Source organism: Amblyomma mixtum, chromosome 7 (assembly GCF_055824585.1).
Source record: "Amblyomma mixtum isolate Tamu chromosome 7, ASM5582458v1, whole genome shotgun sequence".
NCBI lineage: Eukaryota > Metazoa > Arthropoda > Arachnida > Ixodida > Ixodidae > Amblyomma > Amblyomma mixtum.
The window spans coordinates 131,215,307-131,233,952 of NC_143018.1; the positions used below are offsets into that span (position 1 = coordinate 131,215,307).

An 18,646-nucleotide genomic window follows, 5' to 3' on the forward strand; every position below is an offset into this window, starting at 1 on the left:
AGGAGGAGATGACAGGCTTATAAAGTCAGCGTGTAACTCTTCTCGATGTCCCCAGGAAGTTTTCAAGGTCCCCAGAATGCACGTGTTTCTATACAGACCGCACGACCGGTGAGGGGGAAGAACGTTTTTCGAAGAGACTCGACCCGAAACAACGCCGTCCCTCAGTTACAAGCACGGCTGAGCGAGGGCGAAAAACTGCATTCGAAGTCTACCTAGCGCACGCTATCTGCTGTGCGTATCTACATTTCCAAACACCGTGGCAAGTCCGCGCACGTCAGTTTCATTCTTAATTCAACGTATTTTCGCGCTGTGTAATCTACATTACAACCTCGCCTTCACGACGTGTGTTAGCCGGTCTTCGCTGAGTTCTGAAGGAGTCGACCGAATGACCAGCCAAGGTTTGCAGCAGATCATTAGAGCATTGGTCGGCTGTACATCACGATCTTCTTTTTCATTCACGTCGGTGGGCTAATAAACTATTTTGTTCTTTCTCCCGTTAAATGGCTAACAGGGATGTCACTGGCCAAGTAAGGATAGGGGCATGACGGGATCGTTAGCGGATGTAAACGAAATAACGTTGGAGTCACAGTGTCCCGAACGGAAGCAGAAGAGTATACTGCCTCCAGGAAGCCCTTTTACACTTTTATTGGTCCTCTAAAAAAAGGTAAAAAAAACATAAAAGAAAGAGAGAGGATGCCTGGACCAGCAATACTTTGCCAGGATTAATGCCAATTCAATATTAATGAAAAATAATTAAATGTTCCAAAGAAGAAAAAAAAAATTAAGGGAAAAAGAGAGCATTAATAAAAAACTCAAAAGAAAAGAAATAAAAGGTTCGTCACAATAAAAGATAGTCCCAGGCAGATAGCCAAAGCACAGCGTGCAGTCCGCGGAATGAATAATAGTAATAAAAAAAAGAGAAATCCCAAGTCACTGCAAAGTCATGGTCACCGTAACAGTCGAAGAAAGCACTGAGCGCCGGCCACAAAATAAAAATAAGAAAAATAAAAACATAATCAAGACAAAAGAAAAAACCGATGTCGCAGTCACACACTCAGGGACACAGACACAGTAACACAGTCAAGACAGAGTCACAGTCACAGAGTGAAGAACGCAGTCACAGTCACAGTCACACCACGACAAAGCCGCCTATGCTCAATAAAGGAGCACGGGGCGCTCCTCTGTGCAAAGCTTGGGGAAGAGAAATTAGAGGAAAGAGAGGAATCAGCGTAAATAATTTGGAATTGTACTACTTATGAGGTGAACCATTTGAAGGAGAACAGGACAAGCAGCAGTGACTCGAAGAACGGAGGGGCAAACAGATGGTGTGATGTCCGATGAGCAAAGAGATTTTAAACGGGAAACTAAAGGAGCAGTAACGGCACAGTCCCAGAAGTAATGACTGATATCTTCACATAAATATCTGCAGGAACAAATTGAAGACGGAGACAGGCCAAATCTTTTAAAACACAACGGAAATCTACCATGCCCAGTAAGTAAAGTTATTAGAGGATTCCTGGGTAGACGAATAGGGGAAATATTAAGTGTATCAGGGATACAATTGAATATTTCAGTGCCACCATTACTCTCGCGCCAAAAAATGCCCCATGAATGAAGTGAATAATGATGCAAACGGGAATGCACGCAACGACGTGAAAGGGTAGAAATATGTAAACTTCCAAACTGCCCGGCACTACCAGCAGCTTGGTCGGCTAACTCGTTACAGAAAATTCCGGAATGACACCGTGTATGAAATAAAAGAAATGGGGCTAGAGAAGACAAACGATAGAGATCTTTCTTAATTGCAATAATAGTAGGATTGTAAGAAGTAACTGAAGACAGGGCAGAAAGCAGAGATACAGAATCAGTGTAAAAATGAACAGGCGTAGAGTGAGGGTTGTGAATAGCATAAACAACAGCAGAATGAAAGGCTACAAGCTGAGCGGCATAGGCGCTAGAGGGTGCCAAGAAGCCATCGATCGCAGCATGTCATACAATGGAACAGTGAGAGAAAAGAAAAAATTACGAGGAACTTTAGCGGCTAAAGTGGTGAAAGGTGAAAGCCTGAGTGCTGCATTCTGCTACGCGATTGTTCACTGTACATTTTGTTGGTGGATTAATTAACTGCCAATTAATGACGCTCAAGCTACGCCTTTAGGAGTGGAAGGCGACAGCGTGTTGTAGCGCTGCCACGGAGTTCAAGGAACGCCACTACCCGTTCGGAGCGATGCGTTGCCCTTTGAACGCAACGCTTTTTGAGGAAAGGAAATAGGGCTGTAATTCTCTTTCATCTCGGTGGACACCTGAGCCGCACCACAGGAAGGGAGCAAGTGTGAGTCAAAGAAGAAAGAGGGGCCGTAATGAAGAAAATGAAAATTGTATTTGAGGAAAGGAAATTACGCATTAACGGTCTCACATATCTCAGTAGACACTAGTCGAAAATTGTATTTGGCGAAAGGAAGTTGCGCAGTAACTGTCTCACATATTTCAGTGGACAGCCGTCAAAATTCGCACGCGCTGACGTCACGACAATTTGCACCAATCTGAAACGCGGACAAATACGCCTTGCTCGTCGGTAAATTGGTTTTTGAGGAAAGGAAATGTATCTGTCTCTCATATCTCGGTGGACACCTCAACCTCGCCGTAACGGGAAGAGAGGAAGATGGGAGTGAACGAAGACCCCATATTTACTAGACGCTCCTTTGTTCATTCCAAACCATCGAGTTGGCATGGCGGAGTCAATAAAGAAAAAAAAAGTTGGCATGGCGGAGTGGCAGCGTGCTCGACTCGCACTCCGGAGACCGGGGTTCGATTCCCAAGCTCGGCCAATTTCTCACTCGGTTTTATTTATTTATCTGGTCTGACTAGAAAGATTAATTAGACTAATTGGTTAAGTAAGCAATTAACTAAACTCAGTCATACTTGGAGCATCACTATATGATCCCTTTAATTGGTTGCATGGTTAGTAGTCAAAGTACAATTGGCCCCGTTTGAAATTCGCGCACTGTGACGTCACGACCTTTTCGACGAATTGAAAAGCGTGACATTTCTGTCGACAGCTCCTGCTTACAACGATGAGGCATTAAAGGCTTCCGCCTTAAAAGTTTATTTCTGTGTCACGTCAGACGGTCTTCGCACGAGGTCGGCAACCGGGAGCGGCAGATGACGGCTTCGGCAGCCGCCCCACGTGTGAGCCCCAGTTGTTCCCCTCTGGTGGGGCTGTGCTTGGCCCGGCGGGGACCTGTGCAAGAACAAAGCGGTGGCATCACGACGTGTAAACACAGCCCCAGCGCAAAGTTGCTATCCTGCTTATCTTTAACTCGCGAATACTTCAGCTCCGGTATGGCGCGCACTGCCGAGATTCCCGACCGTGGTGGCTGCTTCTAGACAGAAGCGCGCAGTGCGAAAATACTCCTGTACATAGATCCTGGTGCGCGTCAACGGCCCCGAGGGAAACAAAACTAACCGCAGACCTCCGCTCCATCGTACCTCATAAGCGCAGCCCTGTCGAAGAACACGCCAGCAAATAATCTTGGACCCGTTAGAAAACCGGTGAGACCCCTGCGGCACTGGGGATCGCGCCCAGCACCTCCCGAACGCGAGACGGATGCTCTACCGCAAGGCCACCGCTTTACTAAGGAAGTTCCACTAAGGACGAACCCTATAATACGGTGATGTGAGCTATGCAGTAGACCATGTATAATCTATGTATGGGCTCACTGTGGGCGCGTGGAAAGGAACTCTAGCGTGAGCGCGCTGTGGGCTGCCCCGCAGCTGCGTACGCCTTTCTGCCAAGTGATGAAAGGAATGTTGTCCTCAAACATCCATTAAAAAAGCTTTTAAACTAGCTGAAGTAAAAAGAAGCATGATTAGAAATTACCTCTACTGACAAAATATTATGCAACTTGTTTTGAAGGAGGCGCGTTAAAAAAAAGAGATACTCGTTCACCGCCACTACGTCCACTTTTCTAAACTGATTGTAGTAGAAAGGAGGGTTTCGCCACTAGAACGCGATACGCCGGTCACTATTCAACGGAAACCAAGACCTTTCAAGACACGTTACCACCCTAAACGAGAGCCCATGCATTAATTTCTTTACGTCCCACTACTAAAATATGTCCTTGGCGCAACCTGCAGGAGGCCTGAATTGGGCTTCAAAGCAGCCACCACGCGATTGCTCGTTGAGGCGTAGGAGAATTCGCCATTATATGCTTGCGTCATGTGAATTTGTTAAAAGGGAATATAATGTGGAGACAAAACTCTCCGTGTTTTCTAATAAGCAGGGAACTGGCCTGCCCTGTGTGCTACCGTTCATAAAGACACATTCCCGCTCTCACCTGTCCGCCCAACGTGGCCGCCTCCCGAGGATGCTCTCTGCATGGCCCAGGTTTGTTGCGAGCGGCATCTCTCCATGCTTCCCAGTCGAAGCTCCTGCCTGAGAAGCTCGTTTTCTCGCAGCATCCGACGCATTCGTGCCTGAGCCTCCGGCTCCGAGAGCATGCACAGCACTTCTTCGCGATGTCGCCGCTGCAACTCCTGCTCTTCATGCCCCATCACCTGGCACGCCGGGACTTCATTGTTTCGCCAGAGGGCTTGATATGGACTTGGAAAGAGGGAATGCATGAACACACTTCGGGGCTCTTTACAGTAGCTGGACCCACCATACTCGTTGGGGGAGGAAGACGGCTCTGTGTGGCCCAATCCAGCTGATCGCGGTGTTGTACTAATTTATGTTTGCAGCTGTATCTCTGCAAGTGGTTGACGGGCCGGGGCCAAGTGCAGCGGTGCAGCGGTGGCAGTGGAATTCTGGGTGGACGGCCCTAGGTCGTTCATCGGGCTTTCGTCTTCGACGTAAATGCTGATCTCGGGCACGCCGTACTCAGAACCCTCGCCAGGCGGCAACGTGCTTTCAGGGAAAGGAGTTGCATCGAGAATCTCGCCGAGTGGTGTTGACGTCCTGTACAGGTGACTGGGCCGCTCAGTTACCGGCACTGTACCCGTCGCTTCACTGTTGCTGGTGGCTTCCTCGTCGTCGTACCAACCAAGTGAGCCACGGGACAATTGGCAGCAGACTTGTGCGGAACCTGGCCGTCCTTCGTCTTGTGGTTCACTGTATTTGTTCCCTTGTCCTGAAAACTGAAGCTTCTCCCCCGCGCTGCTCTCAGCAGCGACGCTTCAGCGGCTGTTAATTGTTCTACGTTTTTCTCATTCAACACATGACTTTGGGAGCTTAGGTCTTGAGCCAAATTTACCGATGTTTTCTGCTGAGCCATGTTTACTTCGTTGGTAGTCTCTTCAGTCTTTTTTGGGCTTTTGAAGCTCCGCACTATAGGCAATACAACGCTCACCTCTTCAGGTGTTATGGCGACTTCAGGACGTCGACGCGTCGGCATTGGGGCCACACGAAGCGAACGTCGCTTTTGATCAGTCGGAACCAGAACTCGTGCTGAGCCACCTTTGCAACGTAGCTTTGTAGCCGCAAGCTTGCGCTGCGGGTTGGTAGTAGAGGGGGCGTTCGTGCAGCTCATGAGTGCACGCAGCTCGCTGCGTAGAATGTTCCTCAAACAGCATTGGTCATTTACTTTCGGAGGTTCAGCGGCTCGCTTAGCGGCGTGGCGAGCTTTACGCGGCCGTGTTGAGTTCTCTGAAGCCATCGCAAGAGGCGCGAAATCTCCGTAGGGCGCACCGGTCCTCAAGGGGTGCCGCACGCAATCTTCTCTCTGATGTCTCCGCCTGCGTAGCTCTGTAGCTGGTCCCTGATGGTATGAAACTTGATGGCTCTTCCATCAAAGCGGGTGCGAGACTGAAATTTCTAACCTCTTTTTTTTTCTTTGCAGTAACACACTCCTTCCTCTTCTCTCAGTCTGAGATATCTGCGCGTAGAAAACGGAAATGAAAATTGCTTGTGACGGAAGCATATCATTTCAAACGTTCGTGGTCGCACATCGGCTACATTTTTTGCGTAATCTGAATGCCAGATCGCAAGCAATAACTATGAGCGCCTTGGATTCCCATTTGTGTGAAAGGAATATAACAAACCCATTGGCTCATCGCCGCAGGAATGGCTAGCACCGTTAAATAATTGTGTGACGTGCGTCTTAGAAGAATAAGAAGGCCTATAATCCCCATCGACCGCGCACTAAACGCTCCTCTCACAGTACAGGTGTGGACTGTTCACATTTTCTCGAAGCGCACAGACACGATTTATATTCCTTGCAAAATGCGTCTCGACACAGCACTACCTGTCCTATGAAACTTAAATAATTTATTTAACTTATTATTTATTTATTAATTCATTTCTATTACTTAACTTTGTAGTTAAATGGAACATGCCTCAAAACCCTTGTTACTCACACTGAACTCTTAGTTGGCTTGCTAGCGTGCGCGAGATTGAGGTCATGTAATAGCTGCTAAGAGAAAAATATCGTATAGCTCGATCTTGAAGCTTTACGGCACATCTGTATTTGTAGACACTCTAGGGGAGCCGAGGAGGAAGCTAGACGCCTCGCGCCTACACGACGAAAGAGCGCGGGTTACACCGACGCTGGCATCATCAAACGCCCAGGCGCTACCCCCCCCCCCCCGCCCCAACTTCCCATGCAACCAGGAGGAGAGGCACGAAATTTTTGGATGCGTGCTTTTTTTTTGCAATTATGCGCAACACAATAGCGTACATGAGTCACGACGTGGAATTTACCTAGTGCAGTTAAATAATTCATAACTGACTTTTTTTTCTTACGTTGTTTCGGTTTCAGCAGTCGAACGATGGCTGTGACGTCATGGACTATTTAAGGTGACGCGAGTCATGCAAAAACTGCGATATATTCGCTGTTTCTTTTTTGAGATCGCGACTCTTGGACTGGCTTAATAGTTGGAATGCATTGAAACGAAGAAAGCAGCGACCCTATACTGCAGTTTTTGTATGCCTCACGTCACTTGAAATAGCCTGTTACGTCACAGCCACGGTTTGGCTGCTGAAACCGAAATATGCATGTCAGAAAAAAAAATAAATTATCTTATAGTCAACATTACACTAACTGGGAGACCTGATATTATATCCTTTATTGATCAGACTGCACAGTGGGTGCATATCATATACGCTGAGAGCCCGATCGCACCAATGCTCTTGTTCCTTCCGGCGTCTTGGTTTTCTGCCATTCCCACGAAATGAGACGAAGAGCGTTGACAGTGTCCACAAATGCTGGAGAAAAGCAGTTGCCCTCGATGACCCTGAAAGCGGCCCCCATCAACTCAATGTCCGAGCTTTCATTTGAAAGAATCCATGGTGGTCGTCCTGAACAAGGCGTGTGTCTTGGCAGGAGGTGAGAGGCTTCCGCAATGAAGGCCCAAGCAAACGTGTGTTGACTAATGCTCTGATTTTCCTTTCGACAGGGCAAAGAACAGAGCCGAAACATAGGCACAGACGGTTATTTTCATACTTATTCAACTTACGAGTCGGTTACCAAGCGTTCTTAGTGAAAGCGATCCATCATATTTATTTCTTGAGCTTATTTTCATTGTCCAGCTGATGTCGACGACGAAGCGGCAATGGCACATGCTCGCAGTTCGCACTATGGGCCGGAGAGAGAGAGAAAGAGGAAAAAGAAACTATCTTTGTTGGGGGCCGTAGGGCCCCTAGTCGAGGTCTCCAGAGGCCGCAGATGTCACGCGAGCCCGGATGATAAGCTTGAGCTGGTCTTCCAGGCGTCTGCATTGTCCTATACTGGGGCCGTGTATCTTTGGTGCTAACTGAGATTTTTGGCAAACTCTAATGTGATATAAGGTAGAAGATTCTTTGCATTCCGCGAATTGCCGATGTACCGGCTTGTCGAGCGTGCTCACGAGGTTAAGGCTGGACTGGGCTCGTCCTGTATACATTTTTTATTTATTTATTTATTTATTTATAGATACTGCGATCTTGTACAGATCATAGCAGGGTGGGACAAAACAAAATACAAGCATATAAACACACACAAATTCACAACATTTACAGGCACTTTTCAAACAGAAGTAAAGAATTTTGATTAACAGTCTCGCTATTAAGTTTGTTCCAATCAGTAATTGTCCTCGGAAAAAAAGAATATTTAAAGCAGTTATTTCGCGCGTTCAAAGGGGTGATTGTTAGTGCATGCCTTTGTCTCGTGTTATAACCTGAGGAGTAAGAAAAATAATTAGAGGTATCAACTTTATAATGTCCTTTTATAAGCTGGAAAAAAAACTTTAATCGACAAACACGATTGCGCTCAGTGACGGGGGGTAACCCACTTCGCCTCACGAGCTCACTTACAGATGCACGGCCATATGAGTTAAAAACAAATCTAGCTACTTTATGCTGTATTCGCTCTAATTTGTGAATGTTTGTTAACGTGAAAGGGTCCCAAATGATTATGGCATATTCTAGTAACGGACGGATGAGGGAATTGTACGCCAATAGACGAACACTAGATGGGGATGAATTTAGGGAGCGCCTCAAGAAAAATAGTTTCCGCATTGAGTTTGTTACTACAGCGTCTATGTGTTTTGACCACGAAAGGTTGTTAGTAATCCATAGGCCCAAATATTTATACTCTGTCACTTCTAATAATGATATGCTGTTAGTACCGTACACAAAATGAATAGGCATTTTCTTGTTTGTAATTTTCATGAACACGGTTTTTTCAAAATTAATGCACATCTGCCATTTGTTGCACCACGCAACCACCTTCGCTAGGTCATTATTTAGACGCACCTGGTCGTCAACTGAAGACACCATTTGATACAGGACACAGTCATCCGCGTACAGCCTCACGCGAACTGAAAGATCTGCCACAATGCCATTAATAAACAACAGAAATAAGAGTGGTCCCAAAACAGATCCCTGGGGGACGCCAGACATAACCCGGACACTGCTAGAAGAAATATTGTTCAGAGTGACGAACTGACATCTGTTCGAGAGATAAGCTGTGTGTGCGTGTGTACCACATATACCACCGCATGATCTTGCGAAAGTCTACTTGCCTATGCGAAGTTCGAGCCTAATTAAACAGGTAAACAAGCACAACGAGTACGTGAAAGAGGCGCGCACCTTGCTCCCTCCTCCATATCCACATCTCATCTCACAACAACCCCGAATTCGTCGTAATCCAAACCAACGTGCTCCTTACTCCTCACAGACTGTATTTATTCAGCTTCCGCAGAGGACCCAAACTGCCCATATTGTTTTCATCAGATCGCAGACACCGAGCATACATATGCTTTTCACATGCAACGCACTCCTTACCCCTCCGCCCCCCCCCCCCCAACACGCGCACACGCACACACGCACACACGCCCACACAACCTGGAGCGCTTGGCAATACTCGGTGGCGCTGGATAAACAGCGGGCTCTAGCCGAAAGGTGACCCACCCTCTGGGGTCTTGATCTGGCTCCGAAATAAGGCTGTTCTGACTCACTGACTGAGTCTCACTCGATTAATGAGAAAGACGGAGAGGCTGCCAGCTGTTCGTTCATATAACTCTGCGCAGAGAACGGATCAACCTTATGTCTGCACATGGGCTTTGAGACACGCCGCAGTGGAGGGCTCCGGATTAATTTTGAATACCTAGGCTTTCTGAAAGTGCACTGACATCGCGAGCCGCGCAGACGTTTTGTCATTACGGCTCCATAAGCACAATGTCATCGGCACTGCCGCGATCCTATCCCACATCCATGTTCGGAAGACAAACGCCATGGCCACTCTTCCAACAAAGGCAGCGATGTTGCTGTTCATACTTAGCTGCTGCCTTTCATTTTTTCACACTCGCCTTTTTGTAACGTGAGTTAGCCCGGAGCTTTTTGCGATTTTCGTAAATTTTTGTTCTGTATTGTTTTTATCCTTTCCGCCTTCCGACCACGTTGCGAGCCACTTCTGGCAATTGTACAGCATTAGGTGGCTGGGCAGAGAACTGCTGTCAAGCCATCGTGTCGGCATTCGAAGCGTGTCGTTACAGCAAACCTTTCAGGTACTTGAAACGAGAGGCGCCTGTGTGGCGCGCTTCTTCTTAGTCGGCGTGAATAGTGGCCGCAAAGCAGTTAATTTTGCCAGCGGGTCTGGCGACGGTGTTCAGCCCGTCGTTTTAGGATTCTATATCGGAGAAGGCGACAAAGTGTCCAGCCTCACAAGGGCGGTGGCCCTGGCCCGGGCCCGCCTGGTCGTCGCAGCAGGGCAATACGTGGGAGCCCGTTTGACGGCGGCAGGTGGCAGGTCTATTATCAGCAATTTGGTACTTGCGCGTGGGTAGCCAGAGAACGTGTGGCTGACTTCCAAGTACGCGGTGTGAGATCGCGTGCGTAGTGTTGTGATTCGCGGCCAACGCAAAGGGCGAGGACGAGCATTGAAGGGGGACGGCTGGTGCTGGCTCTGGGTGTGAGCCGCGGTCTAGATTCCTGAACATTGTTTTCGAATGCTATAACTGCGGTGGCTGTAAGTAATCATAAACGACGAGATGACGGGCTTATAAAATCAGCGTGTAACTCTTCTCGATGTCCCTAGGAAGTTTTCAAGGTCCCCAGAATGCACGCGTTTCTATACAGACTGCACGACCGGTGAGGGGGAAGAACGTTTTTCGAAGTCTCGACCCGAAACAACGCCGTCCCTCAGTTACAAGCACCGCTGAGCGAGGGCGGAGAACTGCATTAGAAGTCTACCTAGCGCACGCTATCTGCTGTGCGTAGCTTTATTTCCAAACACCGTGGCAAGTCCGCGCACGTTCGTTTCATCCTTTTTGTCCAAGTATTTTAGAGCTGTGTAATCAATATTACAACGTCGCCTTCACGACATGTGTTAGCCGGTCTTCGCTGAGTTCTCAAGGAGTCGACCGACTGACGAGCAAGGCTTGCAGTAGATCATTAGAGCATTGGTCGGCTGTACATCACGATCTTTTTCATTCACGTCGGTGGGCTAATAAACTATTTTGTTCCTTCTCCCGTTAAATGGCTAACAGGGATGTTACTGGCCAAGTAAGGATAGGGGCATGACGGGATCGTTAGGGCATGTAAACGAAATAATGTTGGAGTCACAGTGTCCCGAACGGAAGCAGAAGAGTATACTGCCTCCAGGAAGCCCTTTTACCCTTTTATTGGTCCTCTAAAAAAAAGGTAAAAAAATATAAAAGAAAGAGAGAGGATGCCTGGACCAGCAATGCTTTGTCAGGCTTAACGCCAATTCAAAATAAATGAAAAATAATTAAATGTTTCAAAGAAGAAAAAGGAAGTTAAGCGAAAAAGAGAGCATTAAAAACAACTCAAAAGAAAAGAAATAAAAGGCTCTTCACAATAAAAGATTGTCGCAGGCAGATAGCCAAAGCACAGCGTGCAGTCCGCGGAATAAAAATAGTAATAAAAATGAGAAAACCCAATTCACTGCAAAGTTATGGTCACCGTAACAGTCGAAAAAAGCACTGAGCGCCGGCCACAAAATAAAAATCAGAAAAATAAAAACATAATCAAGACAAAAGAAAAAACCGAAGTCACATTCACACAGTCAGGGACACAGACGCAGTCACACAGTCAAGACAGAGTCACAGTTACACAGTGAAGAGCGCAGTCACAGTCACAGTCACGCCACGACAAAGCCGCCTATGCTCAAAAAAGGAACACGGGGCGCTCCTCTGTGCAAAGCTTGGAGAAGAGAAATCAGTGGAAAGAGAGGAATCAGCGTGAATAATTTTGAATTGTACTACGTATCAGGCGAGCCATTTGAAGGAGAAGAGCACAAGCAGCAGGGTCTCGGAGAACGGAGGGGCAAAAAGATGGTGTGATGTCCGATGAGCAAAGAGATTTTAAACGAGAAACTAAAGAAGCAGTAACGGAACAGTCCCGTAAGTAATGACTGATATCTTCACATAACAATCCACAGGAACAAATTGAAGACGGAGACAGGCCAAATCTTTTAAAACAGAATGTAAATCTACCATTCCCAGTAAGTAAAGTTATTAGAGGATTCCTGTGTAGACGAATAGGGGGCATATTAAGTGTATCAGGGATCCAATTGGATAATTCAGCGGCACCATTATTCCCGCGCCAAAAAATGCTCCATAAATAAAGTGAAGAATGATGCAAACGGAAATGCACGCAACGACGTGAAAGGGTAGAAATATGTAAACTTCCAAACTGCCCGGCACTACCGGCAGCTTGGTCCGCTAACTCGTTACCGAAAATTCCGTAATGGCCCCGTATATGAAATAAGAGAAATGGGGCTAAAGAAGACAAACGAGAGGGATCTTGCTCAATTGCAATAATAGTAGGATTGTAAGAAGTACTTGAAGACAGGGCAGAAAGCAGATGTAGAGAATCAGTGTAAAAATGAGGAGGCGTAGAGTGAGGGTTGTGAATAGCATAAACAACAGCAGAATGAAAGGCTACAAGATCAGCGGCATAGGCGCTAGAGGGTGCCAGGAAGCCATCGATCGTAGCATGTCATACAATGGAACAGTGAGAGAAAACAAAAAAACTCTGCCTCTCCCGTAACCGAGAGTAGAGTAAGCATGAAATGTTTACGGGCCTAATGTCATCTCGGTGGACACCCGAACCGCACCGTACAGGAAGGGAGGAACGCCACCACCCGTTCAGCGCGATGCTTTGCCATTTGAACGCAAGGTTTTTTTGAGGAAAGGAAATGGCGCAGTAATTCTTTACCATCTCGGTGGACACCCGAACCGCACCGTAAAGGAAGGGAGGAACGCCACCACCCGTTTGGCGCGATGCCTTGCCCTTTGAACGCAGCGCTTCTCCCCCGGGCCCCTGTGCGCCTGCGCGGCTTTGCTTCGATGCGCGAAGCCCCTAAGAGATCACGTATGACAACGAAGTGTATCGTGGCATTTATGTGCTTTTTGCACGCGTTATTAGAAATCGGAAATTATAATTCCGTGCATTATCAAACGCACAGCTTGACTGATATTTTGATAAACATAGAGGGCACTGGCAGCAATTATTTCTTGTGACTCGTTTGGAGACCAACCGGCGCTTGCATGCCGGTCGCGTAGGAGGGCTTACAGAGTCTCGTTAAATCTCGTTAAGTCTCGTACGGTGCCAGGATGTTCTCGTTTCAGAGCCCGGGTGACTACTTTCGGTCTCGGCGTGACGTCACCACACGGCCGACAACGGGAGCTACAAGCATTTCATGCTTAAAAGTTTATTTCTGTGGTACGTCACACGGTCTTCGCACGAGGCCGGCCACCAAGAGCGGCAGCTGACGGCTTCGGCAGCCGCCCCACGTGTGAGCCCCAGTTGTTCCCCTCTGGTGGGGCTGCGCTTGGCCCGGCGGGGACCTGTGCAAGAACAAAGCGGTGGCATCACGACGTGTAAACACAGCCCCGACGCAAAGTTGCGATCCTGCTTATCTTGAACTCGCGAATACTTCAGCTGCGGTATGGCGCGTTCTGCCGAGATTCCCGACCATGGTGGCTGCTTCTAGACAGAAGCGCGCAGTGCGAAAATACTCCTGTACATAGTTCCTGGTGCGCGTCAACGGCCCCGAGGGAAACAAAACTAACCACAGACCTCCGCTCCGGCGTACCTCATAAGCGCAGCCCTGTGGAAGAACACACCAGCAAATAATCTTGGACCCGTTAGAAAACCGGTGAGTCCCCTGCGGCACTGGGGATCGCACCCAGCACCTCCCGAATGCGAGACGGATGTTCTACCGCAAGGCCACCGCTGTACTAAGGAAGCTCCACTAAGGACGAACCCTATAATACGGTGTTGTGAGCTATGCAGTAGACCATGTATAATCTCTGTATGGGCTCACTGTGGGCGCGTGGAAAGGAACTCTAGCTTGAGCGCGCTGTGGGCTGCCCCGCAGCTGTGTACGCCGTTCTACCAAGTGATGAAAGGAATGTTGTCCTCAAACATCCATTAAAAAAGCTTTTAAACTAGCTCAAGTAAAAAGAAGCATGATTAGAAATTACCTCTACTGACAAAATATTATGCAACTTGTTTTGAAGGAGGCGCGTTAAAAACAAGAGATTCTGGTTCACCGCCACCACGTCCACTTTTCTAAACTGATTGTAGTAGATAGGAGGGTTTCGCCACTAGAACGCGATACGCCGTTCACTATTCCACGGAAACCAAGACAAGATGCCCCAGGATGTCACCTCTTTGGGTACAAGGTAGGAGCAGCGTCGTGCCTGAGGCACTTCTCTGGAAAGAGGCGTGTGAGGGAACCCGATGCAAAGTGCAGCGAGCACACGAAGTCGTCTTCCTTCTCTTGCGGCATCCAGTCAAACAAGTCGTCGCGGCGAAGACACTGTCGCACAAAGTCAATCCACTTGTGGCTATTGGGCTCACGCTCTGGTAAAGGATGCGGCACAGTGTTGTGGGACCGCTGCAGGCCATACTCGATGCAGCATGGAGAAGTGGAGGCGCTGAATACTTTCGGTCTATAGGAGACAAGGTCCGAGACGCGAAAGCTACCGTTTGGAGTCCGTGTGGACCCAACTGCTGGAGGACTGCTCCCAGTCCTACATCCGAAGTATCGGTAGAAACAACAGTGGGCAAATAGGGATCAAACATCAGTGCATGGAGAAATTCCTCTGTATGTGGCAGTGGGAACACATCAGGTACCACGGCCTTATTGACTTCACGCAAGTCAATACACAAGTGCCGCCGCGGTGGCTCAGCGGTTATGGTGCTCGGCTGCTGACCCGAAAGACGCGGGTTCGACCCCGGCCGCGGCGGCTAGAATTTCTTTGGAGAAGAAATTCTAAAGAACCCCAGGTTAAAGAACCCCAGGTGGTCGAAATTTCCGGAGCCCTCCACTATGGCGTCTCTCATAGCCTTTGTCGCTTTGGGACGTTAAACCCCATAAACCAAACCAAACCAAACCAATACACAAGCGGATTTTTCCATTGAGTTTCTGGATAACCACGATTGGTGAAATCCATTCTGAAGCATTTACCCTTTCAATAATATCTTGCTTCTCTAACCGTTCGAGTTCTTCAGAGACTTTGGAACGGATAGCAAGTGGTAACCGTCGTAGTTTGGCAACTAGAGGTTGCACATTCGGACGCACTTTCACTTCATGCTGGAACCCTTTAGCTAGTCCCACTTCGCCTGAAAAAAGTTTCGGAAACTCTGTCGCTAATGCCGAGGGAATTTTCTCAACTGGATTCGCCACCGTCTGAAAACCCTGCAAAGTTGCTCCTGCAATAAATAAATTCAGAGCACGAATGGCATCCAAGCCAATAAGTGTAGTACCTTCAGAAACAACATAGAAAAGAATAGGAACAGTTCTGTCATGATACTTGACTGGTGCAGTGAAACATCCTAGCACAATAATAGAATGCTTGGAATAATCCACAAGTGTTGCACAAGGTGCTTCAAGTAGTTGAGCGGTTGAAAAATACCTTGAAAAAGTACTGTTATCAATAATGGAAACTGCAGACCCAGAATCAACTAAGAAAGACAAAGTGACGTCTGCCACTTGCAACTGAATATGAATGCGAGACCTCGGGTCCTTATCAATAACATAAACATTAGTGGCCAAGGATTCTTCTGTATAATGTTCACTCTGAGTTCCTGTGACTTCAAGTCCGGTAGACATGGACGCTGTTTTTTCAAGTTCCGAGACATGACCATTACTTGGTGATGATTGAACGCAAGAATGCATAAGATCAATTTGTGACCCTTGGTTAAGACTTGGTTTGTCCAGCGTTCGGCTGTGCGACTGCGGTATCAGCTGATCACGGAGCGGCGTTGCAGGAAAGAATATCCTCGCTTGCTCTGTCACTTGGATCGTTTCTACAGGAAATTGTTCTTGCTGGCTTGTTTCTTCCTGTTCTTGCTGTATTTCCCGTACAGCTGAGCGCTGCCTACACATGGAAGCGAAGTGACCAATCCTTCCGCAGAAGAAGCATGTCTTGCCTTGAGCTGGGCAATTAGACGCTGCGGCACTCTGACGACTTGATCCGCAACGAAAACAAGACGACTGCCTTGAACGCTGATTTTGCGGTTGAAAATGCCTGGTATTAGGCTGTCTCATAGACTGTTGCGACATCGACGATGGTATATTATTTTGCGGAGGATAACTCGGACGCGGGTGCCGCGGACTGTATTGTCTATGTTGATATTCTGCAGCCTGCGACGCAGGAGGTTGCTGACAAAAGCTCGGCGCTTGTGATGGAAAACTAGGACAAAATTGTCTGGCTGCCGGCCTTTGTGAGGACGCTGAGTGATTCGATGTTGTTTTCCTTATGGGCTGGACAGGGGCCAAGAATTCTTGCGCCTCGCGAGTCACCTGTTCGTACTGCAACGCAATGCTAGACGCTGCGGAGAATGTAACTCGGGATCCTTCCAGCAAAAGTCGCTCTCTAACCGTTTGGGAAGAGACTCCTCTCACAAATCGGTCCCTCAGCATTTCTTCAGCGGAAGCATAATCACACAGCTGAAGCAATTCACGCAAGGCAGCTATGTATTCTGTGATTGACTCGCCCGGTAATTGTTGCCTGTTTTGAAATCTCCGTTCCATCACTAAATTGGAAGGGGTAGTAAATTCTTGTTGTTGTAAGGCAACAGTTGATTTGTAGACGTCTTTCGTCTCACTTTCAACGCGAGCGTCTGTCGGCGAGTGAGCTAGCGTCTCACTTGTAGATGCGACGCGAGCGTCTGTCGATGACTGGGCTAGCGTCTCACTTTGACATGCTGCGCGAGTAAAATAAATTCTCCTTACCTCATCTCCTAGACTATAGAGGAGGAGGGCTTTTTTGAGCTCGGCGGTCGCTGCCGATCCACCTGATACAGTCAAGGAAAGTTCAAAAGTTTGTATCCATTGATTAAATGGAACTGGGGGACGACCCGGATGCTGAAGAAATGGGTCCGGTGCGCGAACGCCAGTGAAAGATGAAAAAGCCATTTTGACCTTGCAGACGCTGCCTAGTGTAGAAAACGAAGAACGCGGCAGTAAATGCATGAATATTTCCTCTCTTAAAACCGAACCAAGGTTTTCTTTGTTTCCCTCGACGACGAGGCTTGATTAAGCTTGACACAACATACTTCAGTCACGAAGACGAACGCTTACATTTGTGACTCAGCGCACGAACGCTCTTTGTTCCAATACTACGCTTGAAAACTTCTGAGCATGAATGAACTTCTGTAAATACGCACAACGTCTGACGTACGGTAACTCACATGAGCTAGGGCCAACATGAAAATTTCTTGCCTGCCTTCTTGAAATTCTTCACAGAATGAAAATGTTTGTTGACTCACGGACTTTTCACGATGACTTCGGCCCAGGACAGCGTTCCAGCAGGCTGTGGCTCATCAGGCGACGACCTCGCTGGCGACGACCACGCTAGTCGGCAAAGTTGAAGGAAACTGGAAGAAAACTTGCAATACCTCCGAAATATGACATTCTGTCGACGGGGCTTCTCCGTACAGCTCACATAGCAGATAATGGCAGGACGATTACTTCAAAAGATGACGGATGTCATCGGATTACTTTAAGATACTGGGATTACATGCCCCTATTCCGTTAGGCCTATCCCATCCTCGATCGCCAATGTGGTGTTGGCCGTCTTAGTAACAAGAGCCGAGTCCGTGCTGCTGTCCCATGACCAAGAAAGACCAAGACGCTTTATTGTTGTTGTTGTTGTTGTGACTGAGAGAAGGATGAAAAGGAAATTGCACGGGCCTGCTACTGGCTCGAGCCAAGCCACCACCGCTGCCACGTGCAGATAGAGGAGAGTTAAAAGAACAGAGGAAGGAGAGAGAGGAAAGGAAAGACGCGCGTCGCAGCAACAACTGCGTCCGCCGGAGCGGACGCTGCTCAAAAAACAGATAAGCGGCCGAAGCCGCGCTCGCCGAAGCGAGAACGGATACCACGGAGACAGCGTATATATACATGAAATGACGTCACAAGACAGAATCCAAGACAATCCACAAAACCGAAACAAGAACTGAAACAAATACAGAAAACACATGAATCACAATAAAACAAGCTGGACCCACCATACTCGTTGGGAGAGGAAGACGGCTCTGCGTGGCTCATCCTAGCTGATCGCGATGTTATACTAATTTCTGGTTGCAGCTGTATCTCTGCAAGTGGTTGACGGGCCGGGGCCAAGTAGTTGTCTGCAGCGGACGCAGATAAACTCTGGGTGGACGGCCCGAGGTTGTTGTCCGGGCTTTCGTCTTCGACGTAAATGCTGAACTCGGGCACGCCGTACTCACGACAACCGCCAGACGTCAACGTGCTCTCAGGGAAAGGCGTTGCATCGAGTAACTCGTCGAGTGGTGTTAACCCGTCGCTTCACTGGTGCTGGTGGCTTCCTCGCCGTCGTACCAACCAAGTGAGCCACGGGACAATTGGTAGCAGTCTTGTGCGGAACCTCGCCGTCCTTCGTCCTGTGGTTCACTGTATTTGTTCCCTTGTCCTGAAAACTGAAGCTTCTCCCCCGCGCTGTTCTCAGCAGCGTCGTCCCTGTTGGTCGTTGTCTTCGCCGACGCTTCAGCGGCTGTTAAATGTTCTGGTTTTTTCTGCTTCAACGCATGAGTTTGGGAGCTTAGGTCTTCCTCAGCCAAATTTACCGAGGTTTTCTGCTGAGCCATGTTTACTTCGTTGGTAGTCTCGTCAGTATTTTTTGGGCTTTTGAAGCTCCGCACTATATGCAATACAACGCTCACCTCTTCAGG

The 18,646-nt window shown here is 48.1% G+C and overlaps 1 protein-coding gene and 1 long non-coding RNA gene across 3 annotated transcripts in view; both read right to left on the reverse strand.

Annotated features, from left to right (window-relative positions):
* The window catches only part of LOC149337604 (uncharacterized), a 41,296-nt gene extending 22,911 nt beyond the window's left edge, over positions 1 to 18,385 (reverse strand). Inside the window, exon 1 of the long non-coding RNA XR_016284410.1 lies at positions 17,226 to 18,385. This is a non-coding gene — a long non-coding RNA (uncharacterized LOC149337604). The remainder of the gene's footprint in view (positions 1 to 17,225) is intronic.
* LOC149337605 (uncharacterized) lies at positions 3,089 to 17,361 on the reverse strand. 2 transcript variants are annotated; one of them, XM_089553468.1, is made up of 3 exons: positions 17,222 to 17,361; positions 4,338 to 5,873; positions 3,089 to 3,241 (listed from the first exon to the last, which is right to left on the reverse strand). In XM_089553468.1, exons 2-3 carry the CDS (start codon positions 4,621 to 4,623, stop codon positions 3,117 to 3,119), a joined length of 411 nt encoding a protein of 136 aa, XP_089409594.1. In that variant the 5' UTR covers positions 4,624 to 5,873; positions 17,222 to 17,361; the 3' UTR covers positions 3,089 to 3,116. The 2 variants fall into 2 exon arrangements, 1 of the variants encoding a protein (XP_089409594.1); XR_016284409.1 differs by lacking the exons at positions 3,089 to 3,241; positions 4,338 to 5,873 and adding an exon at positions 13,136 to 13,287.
* Positions 18,386 to 18,646: the final 261 nt, after the last annotated feature.

Bases quoted from the DNA above. Each gene is read 5' to 3' on its own strand.
- LOC149337605 (XM_089553468.1), bottom strand. From the start codon at position 4,623: ATGCATTCCCTCTTTCCAAGTCCATATCAAGCCCTCTGGCGAAACAAT. The intron at 3,242-4,337 runs GTGAGAGCGGGA...GTTCTTGCACAG, and splicing joins CGGCCACGTTGGGCGGACAG to GTCCCCGCCGGGCCAAGCAC.